The sequence below is a fragment of the Arachis ipaensis genome, chromosome B06 (genome assembly GCF_000816755.2).
Source record: "Arachis ipaensis cultivar K30076 chromosome B06, Araip1.1, whole genome shotgun sequence".
Lineage (NCBI taxonomy): Eukaryota > Viridiplantae > Streptophyta > Magnoliopsida > Fabales > Fabaceae > Arachis > Arachis ipaensis.
The window spans coordinates 2758592-2771959 of record NC_029790.2 but is presented as its reverse complement, the minus strand read 5'-3'; the positions used below and the strand labels follow the sequence as shown (position 1 = coordinate 2771959).

The following is a 13368-nucleotide window of genomic DNA, read 5'->3' as shown; positions in this document are numbered from 1 at the left end:
CTTGCGCCTAACTTGAGAAATCTCAAGTTAGGTGCAACCTTGGTTGCGCTGGTGGAGAAGAAATATGGACTATTATACATCGTTGGAAAGCTCTAGAAGTTAGCTTTCTAACGCTTTTAGAATCACGTTCATTGGTCCTCTGTAGCTCGAGATATTTAGGTTTGAGTGCAGAGAGGTCAGGGTTGACAGCATCATTCGCCTTCTTCTCTTTTTCTGCGGAAACTCCATCAAATCCAGCCAAATGCTACCTAAAATAAACAAAATTTCACACGACTCAAAGTAACATCCATAGTGGCTAAAAGATAATTAATTCTTGATTAAACTCAACAAATTAAATGCAAATTCACTAGAAAAAGATAGGAAAGATGCTCACGCATCAAACATGCCACCAACATTCTTCTATCTTATCATATATCCTAATTTTTATAATAATTCCTCATCGAGAATACATCCAAAGTATCTTGATTAATGTCACCAACACATACCTTTTTATCAGGGGAATAAATAGTTATCTCATTCTCATCTTTCTAAAACTTTTTTCTATGGTAAAACATAATATCTAACTGCACATCCATTTGCATGGTTCAAAAGAATTTATTTTCAACAACAGTAACACACACTAATAACTTTAAGACAGTTTTCATCAATAACATTCATAAAAGCCATAGAAACTATCATAAAAAAACACAATCACTCATGTGAAGGTGCTGATTGTTCTACCATCGGAACAGAGCATAAAAAGAAACCCCTAAATACAGTCCTACAAAATATCAAAACAAAATCCTAGCACAAAATTAGCTTCAAAACTTATGGACTGACAATATACAAAATACTTAACCATGATCAACAAATATCACAGCATTCCATTAAATTTAAAAAAAAAATATGATCCTCACTAACCTTGGTGACGAGATAGAAGATCCTTGTAGTGGCAAACGAACTCTTCCGACAATTGCACAACAAACGTCATGTTCTAATGGTCTCCAGAAATTCTATTGCAACTATCACTTGTTATTTTGGGTCACTCATAGAAGAGAAAATTTTTTTCTCTGCGTCACTCATGGAGAAGTAGAAGACAAAGAGTGGAGACAAAATAGAGATGTTAACGTTTTATTTTCCATCACATACAAATGATGTTGTTCAAAGAGGTGTTTAACACCAAATTAAAAATGACGTCATTTTATTTTGTGCAGTGTGGCAAGAATTGGCTATATTACTGTCGACATCAGTATTCCAATGATAAGAATTAGGAGAAGGGCTAACCGTGATGTATTTTTCTTAAATCTAAAAAACTAATTTAGTGTAATTAAAATTTAGAAGACTAAAACAGTACAACTCACGAATTTCAATATCAAAGCGGGGGCTTAACACCATTTTGGGTGATAAGTGACAAGTAACATGTTGATTAGGCTTAATTAGAGTCACGAAAGCCCAAAAGAAAGAGTAGTGAAGCACGAAAACCCTAACAACGATACTGCGTGTTTGCGGAAATGACGAAACTGCTATCCACGCTCTTTCGTTCTTAAATCCAACTTTGAAAAGTCAGTGAAAGCAAAAAGAAATGGAAGAAGCAGAAGCAGAATCAAACCGAGACAACGTTGAAGTAGCTCCGGCAGTAATCGCGGTTCACCCGGAACAAACCTCCGTCGTCGTCGCCGTTGGACCCGACCTTCGTGTCTTCGACCTCCTGTAAGTTTCTCTCAACCCAAACCACTAACTAACGACAAACCTAACCGTTTTCAAAACTTTTTTCATACACACGCACAGTGCTGGTTCCGCTGCTTCTCTAGTCGACGAGTGCGGTGCACCCTTCCACAAGGACTCAATCAGAGCTATCAGATTCGGCTCCAGACGGAAGCTCTTCGTGTCCGCCGCGACGACAAAACTGTCAAGATTTGGTCCACGGAATCGTGGCGCTGCGTCTGCACGGTGTCGTCGGAGAAGAGGGTGAGTGCGGTTGCGATAAGCGAGGATGGTTGCCACGTGTGTTTCGCTGACAAGTTTGGTTGCCATACAGAGTGAGTTTTGATTCTATTTAATCATCATGCTTGCTGCTGTGTTTGATTTCTTGATTACTCACAATGCCCACTTTCTATGATCGTAAGGACTAGTTTGCCTTTCTGCCCATTAGGTTATAACTCGTGTCAAATGATTAAGATTGCAATTAAGCAGTTTTTACTTTTGGAATTTCACCTCCTAGCAAAATTGTGAAGCTAACATCTCTTTTTTATCCTAAGGAGGGAGGTCTATCCTGCCTTGCGTTTGTTCATGCTCGGAATGCCCTCAAGGCCTTCTTGTCTCTGGCAGTGGTGATTCAACGGTCAGTAACCAATTCTATCCTTAGGGACTCGGACATTGTTTTTATGTCTTATACTTAAATCATTCCGTGTTAGGCAAAAGTTAAGCAAAATCTCTGCAGGTTCCATTGTGGGATTTCTCCTCTGGCGTGCTCCTAGATACTTGTGAGGTTGCTGCTAAGGTATAGCCATTGTATATATCCCAATTGATCCTAGGGTTGTATAATTTTTATTTCTCAGTCAATTGTGAATGCATTTTGTTAATTATTGCTTGACTTGTCAAATACTCGTTAATAAATAAGGTTCCGCGCGCTTACTATTTCCCGGGGTGATGAGTCTGACTTTCTTGATCTTCGCCTTCTGTTTCCAAAGGCAGGACTTTTAGAGTCTAATGGTGAAGCAGAAGAGCATGGCCATGCTGTTACTTATTTGTGCACCACCATCAGTGGTTTGCTTATTGCTGTGGCCATCCAAAGGTAAGTCTTTCATTCTTCAGTCATGCCATATTAGTCCAGTATAATCTTCTGTTCATTACCTGACTTGTTTATATTTCATACAACTCTAGCTTGCAAGGAACAGTATGGTTCAGCTGCGATGTTTCTGCACCCACACTTTCTGTTTCCAAGGTAAGAAATATGATAACACATTTTTTAAATGACACTCATTTGCATGATTGCTGTCATATTTAGTGTGCCTTCTTTCATTGTGATCTATTCTTCATGTATAATGTTAGATTTCTAAAGTCAACTCATGCGTTATCTGTGTAAGAGTGTAGCAACCACAAAACCTTTTCTAGAGACAGGAATTTAAACTGATGGGAACCTTTGTTCCTAGTTGCCTGGATGGTAACTGGTGTTTCTAGTTTACCTGCTTGTAACTGCCCGCTGTTGGCTTGCGTGCAAGTAATCCCTGCTATTGATGCTGCACTAGAGCCAGTAGTTTTGGGAGACGATGAGATACCTGGTGGAGAGAAGCTGCTAGAAACGTGCAAGGAAGTGCTTCTGTTGATGAGACTGCTTTCTTGGCTGCAGCTGAAGCTGTCAAAACAGCAATGCGCAACCTATTGATTAAAAAGCAATACCCTGCAGATAATAGAGAATCTAGGAAGAAAACTAGAAATTAGGTGTGCTAATGACACGGCTTGGCCCGAAGACCCGGTCTGGACCTGGTCACTTTTGGGGTTTATTTGGCCCGGGTTTGTTGTGACTTGGTTATACCCGAGGTTTCAATAAAGGAACCCGCTAATTTATTAAATCGGGTTTGGACCAAGGCCTGGGTTACCCAGACCTGGCTGTTGGGCCCGCATGGTAAAAAAATTGTGCATTATATTTGTTGTGTAATTGACCTAATTATTATAAGACTTTAAATTATTATTATTGGACTAAGTTGTTATTATGTGAATGTTGCAATGTTATGAAATAATTATTTTTAAATTATTTTCAAAAATTTAGAAGTTCAAAAGATGTAAGATCCAAACTTTATTTTCAAAAATTTAGAAGTTTTAAAGATGTAAGATCCAAATTTTGGTAATGTTGTAATTCACTATAAAAAAAAAGTATGTCTTTTAAATTAATTCTAATATTACGTTATATTAATTATAAGTTTATTGTTTTATTTTTAATTAAATTTGTTGAATTGAAAAATAGATTAAAAAATTATGAAATTGGAATTTATGGACAAATTTAAATTTAAGTATAGATGTCAATTTTTCGGTATTAAGTAAATTTTTTTCTTTCTTGTGAATAAGTGCCATCTTAAATTTTTGGTATAAAGTTCATTAAGATTTGGACTTCATTCTGTCTAGATCCGATTTTAGCGTGATCCGAAAATAGTATGATTTTATCGGGTTAGGGCCAGATAAGAATTTTAAAAATAGACTCGGTTATTATTTAAGATCGGATTTAGGTTAAGGCTTCATCCCGACTCTATGTGTACCCTTACTAAAAATAATTGAAAATGTGACGGTATTTTTTTTTCATTAATTATTGTTTCTACTTTCTATTAATATAAATGTTAACTTCCTTGATTTGATTTGATCACTAGTTTTGGTATTGGCTCCTTGTGACCATTTATTTTCTCACTAGGGAGTCTGAAAAGTTCAAACCAAACTGCCATCAATTTTCTGTATGCTCTTTTACTAGTAATTGTCACAAGCATTTTAACTATATTAACTGTGATATGATTAGACCTGGTCCAGTTTAATTAGTGTGATAAGTTACACATCAGTGATGCATTTTGGACGGTTTTCATAGTGGCAAATTACTTAATTAATCCTACACACGATGTGATTTTTCTTGAGCATTGATTAGAGTAGACGGACTATTGCGTCAAGGCAGAACTTCTTGTAATTTAATTTAAACATAAGTTTACTTGAATATTAATTCGATGAGAAAGTTAAATATATTTTGTCGAACTTCTTGTAATTTAATTTAAAATTAAGTTTATTTGAATCATAATTCCATGAGAAAGTTGAATATATTTTGTCAGATTAACCATGAAATGTAGGTGTACCATATGTAATTGTTCATTTATTAAAATTAATACAGCAAATAATAATTAAAATTAGTACATAACTTAGTATGTCTTTTATTTATTTAATTAATTTATATTAAAATAAAATACATATAATATTAAATTTTAAAAATTATAAATTTCATGCATAATAGTTAATTAGTGATAAATAGATAGATGGAATAGATAGATGGGTATTAATTAGAGGGGTGCACTATTGCATCAGTAGTAGTAGTACTCTGGGGAACTGAGGGGCTTTCCCATTCGAAGAGCAAATCATTAAAACCCGCTTTCTCCAACAACTCATCATAAGATGCATAATCAGGGGCGGTGCTGGTACGTATATGAGGATAACCAGGGATCACAAACCATCCTCTCATTGGTCGGTCTATGTTTAAATTGTCTATTAAAATGATTGTGTCTTTCACATACTGAACATCCAGTATAGCTGGAGTGATCACAAAAGATATGTGGCTCCCAATTGGAGTGATCACTCCTAGCTCGGGTCCTGGACGGGGAGGAGGGGGTCCAGTCCTAAGATTGAAATACAGTGCATATTCACCGTCCAATGCAGTCTCATGTAGTTCCTTACTATCCCGTGCCCGTTCACGGTCATTCAAATCCAAAGTCTCTTTATCCACGAGCCATCCTCTTAAATCTTGTTCTTCATAACCGCGTATCTTAGCTACTATAAATTTTATTTCCATTACATTAGTAGTCTCCGTGACCTCATACTCGAAGGGGTACTCATCAGGAGTGATCACTAGTAGCCTGGCCATTATTCTGCATCATAAATCAAAAACACCACGAGTTAGAAAGAAAAATAAAAAATGCAGAATAGTAAACAAAAGAAAAAAAAAATACACACATGAGGTACCCGAGTAACCTGCAAAGAGAGAGAAGATGTTCAGAGACTAAGAGTGAAATTGCAATTTAGTCTCCAAGTTACATAGAGAGAGAGAATGCATGCATTATTTCTTGCAAATCATTAGGTAAAATTTCATCATAAGAAAGAGACCTCAATTTCATCATGCAAAACTTGATAATGAGTAGGTAAAAAAAATACATTTACTCATTTTTAATTATTTTTATTAATTATGAAGAAAAGAAAATACATTAGGTCATTTGCTTTGCTATGAAATTCCCAAAACCCCTTACTTGAAGTCTTAAAGGGTTGAGTTCAATGGTGCCGGAAATAAAAGAGGACCAGAAAAAGAAGATTGTTGGAGAATCTCACAATGAAAAAAAAAAATATTAACCTATAACAGCTAAACTAACTAATGAGTTAGGTTCAATTATGTAGAAATATATTTAACATTAAAAGAAAATTTACCTACTTAATAAATTTTTATTAACTTTGTATTTGTTTTACTTGTTTTAGAATATTTTAAATTGAATAATTCTTATCAATATAGAAATCACATTTTGTTAAAACAAACTTATTCTATTTAAAGTATATTTTAATAATATTTATAAAATCATTTTATTGAACTGAACATTTTTGAAAAGTTAAAATATCATTTTTTTAAAAATAATTTTATTTGATTATGTATTCGAGATCGTTTTAATGTATTTATTGTATATTTTTAAAATTATTAGTTAAATCCATTAGATACATTTTAGTACTGAGATAATGCGAACATGGATACTCTTTTACTAATTATTATACTGTTGTAACTTAATTATTGGAAAATAAACCTGATTGGATCGGTCTTATAAAAAACCGAGTTCCAACAAAAAAATATATATATTTACTCATTTTTAATTATTTTTATTAAGAGAAAATTTCACTTTTTTCTCCTGCGAGATACTAAAATGACACTCTTCTCCCCTCTATTTTATAAATGTACATTCCCCTCTCTTCTAACTTTTAAAAAACTCCTCTTTAATCTATTTTAAATTTTTTGTGTTAACTAATGTTAACTTTATCTATTTTTTAAGAAAAAATAAATTATTTTTTGAAAAAATACCCATTAACAAAAATTTTAGTAAAATCACAATTTAATAATTAAAAAATTATTGAAGGGTAGGTATTTTAGAAAAAATAATTTAATTATTAATTTTTTAAAAAATATTTTGATAAAAATACAATTTAATCAATAAAAGAATAAGTTATTAAAAGATATTTTGGTAATAAGTAAAATTTAATGATAAAAAATAAAATTTTTGTTAATGGGTATTTTTAAAAAAATATTTTTTTTCTTAAAAAATGGATAAAATTAACATTAGTTAATACAAGAAATTTAAAATGGATTAGAGAGGAGATTTTTTAAAAGTTAGAAGGAAGGAGAATGTACATTTATAAAATAAAAGGAAAAAAAAGTATCATTTTAGCATCTCACAAGGAAGGGGAATGAAATTTTCTCTTTTATTAATTATGAAGAAAAGAAAATACATTAGGTCATTTACTTTGCTATGAAATTCCCAAAACCCGTCTTAAAGGGTTGAGTTCAATGGTGCCTGAAGTAAAGGAGGACCAGAAAAAGAAGGTTGTTGGAGAATCTCACAATGAAAATGAAAAAATATTAACCTATAACAGCTAAATTAACTAATGAGTTAGGTTCAATTATGTAGAAATATATTTAACATTAAAAGAAAATTTACCTACTTAATAAATTTTTATTAACTTTGTATTTGTTTTACTTGTTTTAGAATATTTTAAATTGAATAATTATTATCAATATAGGAATCACATTTTGTTAAAACAAACTTATTCTATTTAAAGTATATTCTAATAATATTTATAAAATCATTTTATTGAACTGAACATAATTATTTTATTAATATATTTAAAATTTATATTTAAATTATTTGTTTACACATCTAAATTTTTAAGATTGTACATTTAAAATTATAAGAATATATGTTAATTATTTTATCAACACACTCATAACTCATATCAAAATGATTTGTTTACACATTTAAAATTATAAAAATGCACGCTAATTATTTTATCAACACATCCATAATTCGTATCCAAATAATTTGTTTACACATTCAAATTTATAAAATTACACATCCAAAATTATAAGAAAATACGCTAATTATTTTATCAAAACACCAAAAACTCATCAAAATTACACATCCAAATTTTCGCGTTCTCTCTCGTATAGCAGAGGCATCACACAATTTTTTCTCCTCGAGTGAGACTTCCTACTATTAACACATCCAAAACTCAAACGCATCCAAAATTAACATGAACAGCATAAACACATCCAAAATTAGATATTCGCACATCCAAATTACATTAATATTATAAATCCCACATAAATATAGTAGTGTAAAAAAATTCTCAACACAAATTAATTAAAAAAAATTACCATAGACATATCTAATATTATGCATGAATTAAAAAAATAAAATTTTTTATTATAAAAATAAAAGAAGGAAAGAACTCTACTAATGAAGCTCACTGTTGAAGGTACCCCCAACCAGAATTGGATCATGTGCAAGCCACCTGTAACACCCTACCTATCAAAATGTCACGCTTCCAGCTGTACCACTCTGATTGATCGGGTATTACAACGACTCTTTAAATTATTTAATATTAAAATATGAGTCTGTTTAAAAATTAAATCGAATTTTCAAAACATACATCCATTATTAAAATACCATTTCAATACTCATAGAGAATATACATACATACATATTATTAACTATACAAGCATTATATAATACAATTCCTATTCCTCTTACAAAATGTATAAAGATAAAGGCGAGGAAAAACATATCTAAAAATAATACAGTATATCATATAAATAGAAAACAGAATGAACTCTTCGTGACTTCCTGGTCTATATCCTGAAAAGGAAACATCTGTAGGGGAGTGAGAACATCGTCCTCGAAAGGGTTCTTACTATAAGGTTACAGAATTACTATAATAGGATACGTGAAAATAATACCGTTTTGAAGAACAGTGATTAATAACCGCCTTATGTATCTTTACAAAACCGAAGATTTATATTCAAACAAAATGCATAATCCTTTTTTAAAATAGAAAACTGTTAATTCTAAAAAATAAAATCCAAATTCCTTTTTAAAGTTTTTCTTAGACAGCATGAATAACTAAACTGTTCCAAGCATATGTTCATTAAGTTTATGCTGAACCAGTTTAGTTTTTCATACTTTTCTAAATAAAAAACACAACCCAAGCACGGCCTTTGGCCCATTTCATAACCAATCACGGCCCTAGGCCCAAACAATTCAAACAACAATCAATCCACCACAATCCAACCAATTTTCAGTCACAAACACGAGTAGGAATGTTTAAGCACAATCAAGCAGTTACATCAAGTAGAGCAATTAGCAATTAAACATAATTATTCACATAGGCAAACCAAGTAAAATGTGCACATCCAAACAATGTCACATAGATGCATATGATAAATGTCTGCCCTATGGCTGATGAGTCTCATCTGTCGGTTATCAAGCTAACCCGACAAGTCCGGTTTGCTAAACCCTTGGACTGTTCCCCGACGCACATCCCATGAGTCTATGCATAACTTTTTCTCATATATATATCAAATCACTCAATGGGGGTGCCATTCCCGAGAATTTATACGTGCCCGTTCACCCTTACGTCGTAGGATCAACAGAGTGGCAAGTCTCAACCTGGAACACGTGGTGGCAAGCCACTGTACTTTACCCAAGGAAGCTCGTATCTCAGATATAAGAAGTGCAACAGCCACATATTCATTTAGTCATCATCATTTCCGCACTTTATTAACAATTCATATCAAACCAATCATCATTCAAGCCATAAGTCACCTGAATACTTCAAAACATAGGTTCTTTCATATTTAAATCAATATTAAAACATGAACTTTCCGTAAATAGATTAAACTTGAAACATCTATTTCTTTATAAATCAAGAACTAAATAATAGAACCTTTCAAATCCAAATCCTTTTCTAAATCACATTTTAAAACAGAATCTTAATTTCATAAAAATTTGGCAGCATCTCCCCTAAAACTTGGACTTTGCCATCATTTTCGGGTCCCAACCAAACCATTCCGTAACCCCTTCTACGGCTCAAAACCAAATCAGTTTAAAATCAGGTTGTTTCCAAAAGTGCATCATTTTCAAATTTCAAGAACACTAATTCAAACTCAAATCAATTTTCAACAGGTTAAACTCGATTTCAAAGCTTTTACAAAATAACTTTAAAGAAGCATTTCAAGAACAATCCGTTTCACAAAATCGAACAATAATCCAGCCAAACAAACATTCATATTCACCAAAGACAAACAACAATATATAAGACTTATACAATCACTCAAAAATACCTTTCTCACATCAATATCCATATATAATAATTTCAATTTATAAAATATGGTTTTTCTAAAAAGGCCCCTATCTTAGTTAGCCGAGTCCGCATAACTTATCGTGATAATTCCCTTTCCTTTTAATTCATGGCAACAACGACAGCATTAACCCCCACGGGAATAGCAACAGCCCCAACACCTCTTATAACAACCGTGTCAATATAAATTATAATCACAGTGACTGAAACACTTTCAAGAAACCTAAGACAAGGACGTATACAAAAATCGAATTAGAACAAGCATATAACACAACAATAATGATAAGGGTTCTAGATCGAAAACTCACTGCAGCTACAGAAAAACAGAACGATGGAGCCGCAAGAAGCAGAAATCAGACCAGGGAATCCGTTCTGGCGGTGGTAGCATCAATCCGAGTGATTAAGGCGTGATTAAGGCAGGGGATACACCAACAATAGTCAAAATAATAGAACAAAATAGAAGCGAAACAGATTTAAGAAAGGAAAAAACAGTTACCGGTAAATTTGGTCCGGTTTTGGCAACGGCGTACAACCAAGTAAGTCGCGGCAATTGAAACCCAAGAAGACAGAGGCTTTAGCTGCGGCCTTCGACGACGCAGCAGCAACCTGGGTGCAACCACGGGGAGCCCAACAGCTTCAGTGACAACTCCCGGCAACCACAGCAACTCTAATCGCATATATAATAACCGAAAGTTAATCATATAACAAATACCACCATAAATTCCTCAGTAACTTATAACAAAACGACGATTATGAGTGTTCGGAACGAGGAATAACTTACTGTAATTAGGGGACCCAGGAAAACGGAGCAGCGGAGGCAACTCCAGCACTCAGAAGAACCGAAACCAGCCTAAACAAATTGGGCCAGAACCAAAACTAGAACCAGATGGTTTTTGGAACTGTAAGAGCGTCCTCCGGCAACTGCAACAGCGTTTTTCAGCGTCCTTCAATGAGCAAAGATAGAATAGTAACGGCAACTCTCACCACCGTCACCTCCTCTCTTGGTGCTAAGTCTCACAAATATTCTCAATTAGTTACAGTTAATTTTTCCAAATAAAAGAAATCATAGAGAATTAGGGTTGTGGATTTTTTTTATTAAGTGATGAGTGTAAAGTTGAAGATGATGATAACAAAAGTGCTTGAAAACATATATTTTAAGAGTGTTTAAAAAAAAATTTTTGAGTTTGTAAATTGATAAGATCATATAGTTTTGGTGTATTTATTTATATTTTATTTATTATTTTATTATAAAATAGTTTTTTTAGTTCAACTACGGTCAAACTGGTTAAACTTGTAAACTAGTGAACCAATAGCTAGAGCAGTTCCATAACCGATTTAGTTTTTAAAACCTTGCTGAAGACACTTTATTAGGAAGGAACTAAATAAAAAAAAATATAATACAAAAAGACACCATATCATGTCAACTTAAAATTTTAACACATTAAATTAATACAATTTTTGTTTTATAGATTATTTATTTACTTTAATTTTTTAATGTGAAGCTAATTCTTTATACTACTTATATTCATGTTACTTAACACTAATTAGAAAAGGTATTGTCAACTTTTTTTTTTTTTCATATATATATATGTGTAGAAAAAGTATAGAGAGTTATCTATAATATATGTGAATTTAAGTTAATTTTTTGTATTTTTATTTTTGAAATTCAAAAGTTAAGATATAGTGAAAAGTTTTTTTTATAACAGACTTTCTATTTTTCAATTAGTTGACTCTAGTTGGTTATGCTCCTATTTGATTTCTTAGCAAAAATGGTAAAGATTTTAGTGAAAGATAATCTTTTAATAAAACTACGTATTCATGCCAATCTCAAAAAAAGAAAAAAAATTGTTGCACATGTTGATTAAATATATAATAATATGTATGTACCTAATTGTATATTATGTCTAAGATTATATGTCTATTTACCTAGTGAAACTGCTAATTCTGGTGGAAGCAGCTCCAACCCGGTTGAGTTCAGTGAATTGGAGCCATAATCCGGCGATCTGACTCGGCTACTATCCTCTCCCACGACTAGCTCCTTAAGCTTGTTTTGTGGGAGGCTTTTTGTTTCTGAATCCAATAATAATTGAGCTTCTTCTGTAATGGGATTGGAGGCAAAGTTTTCAGATAGGGCATGCTTTGGTTGGGGACGGTGGTGATCTCCTATGAAAAAGTTCTTTACATATTTGATTAAGTTGATGTCTTCTTTTACCTAATAATAAGGAACCATACCCATTTAATTGGCTATTTATATAAAGATATATTTAATTAAAAATAATAACTAAATATAAATACGTATTATTAAATTATTTAATAATTTTTAATTACTATAATTATGTATATAAGAAAAAAATCTTAAAAATTAAAATTGCATAATTAATATTAAAGTCAATATTTAATATTATAAAAAAAATAATAATAATATCACTTTTAATTTTTATAATATCACTTTTGAGATGATTCTTTTGCATTCTATTTTATATCAATTTATAGAATATAAATGAGTGGCATTATAAAAATATGACATCATCATTTTTTTATATAACATATTAACATATGAAATTTAATAATTATACGATTGTGTAAAATATTTTATATTATAAATATATTAAAATTAAAATTATTATAATATTTGCTGAAATTAGATTTTGTAACATTACTCCTTATTTACCTTATCAGTTGTGCCGAGTTCAACAACGCCATCCAACATTGGAATGCACATACACCACTGTCTGCAGTAGTACAGTTGGCATGGTACAAAACGCAATCACATGTTAATTGATTAAGAACTCGTCAACACAGGACAATAACAACAGTTTGTTGCTGAAGGACTTTTTAGTTTTTACCTTCGCATGAGCACTCTGGCGGTGGGAAAATTTGCATATATAATCAATTAATCATTCACACAAGAGAAGCTATAGTAAGTAACTGATGAAATATTAACATATTAATAAACATGCATCATTAAAATAATTAACTAAGAAAGTACCTGGCAAGAATTGCTCTTGAAAATGTCTTGGTGTCCGCTTCGTTTGCACCTTGGAGTCAAACATGCTGCCTCCTCGCATATGCCTTTCCTGGCAACCTTTAATTTACAAGAATATTATCATTACTTAAAAATCTATCTATCAAGTATAACATAACATGTAAATCAGTTCTGCTTAGTAACTATTATTAGTACATCCTAAAACTTTTTTAAAATGTGTTAAAAATATAATTATTAATAAACTTTTTTTTTATCGATTTAAATTTTTGAAA

The 13368-nt window shown here is 31.9% G+C and overlaps 1 protein-coding gene across 3 annotated transcripts; it reads left to right on the top strand.

Annotated features, from left to right (window-relative positions):
• On the top strand, positions 1385-3692 carry LOC107645354. Of its 3 annotated transcripts, none has more exons than XM_016349363.2 (7): positions 1385-1689; positions 1768-2018; positions 2238-2320; positions 2420-2479; positions 2670-2773; positions 2863-2923; positions 3031-3692. In XM_016349363.2, the coding sequence occupies exons 2-7, from the start codon at positions 1973-1975 to the stop codon at positions 3070-3072; spliced, it is 396 nt and encodes a 131-aa protein (XP_016204849.1). In that variant the 5' UTR covers positions 1385-1689; positions 1768-1972; the 3' UTR covers positions 3073-3692. The 3 variants fall into 3 exon arrangements, with proteins under 3 accessions (XP_016204849.1, XP_016204850.1, XP_016204848.1); XM_016349364.2 differs by having other exon boundaries at positions 1387-1689; positions 3132-3692; XM_016349362.2 differs by having other exon boundaries at positions 1388-1689; positions 2863-3692.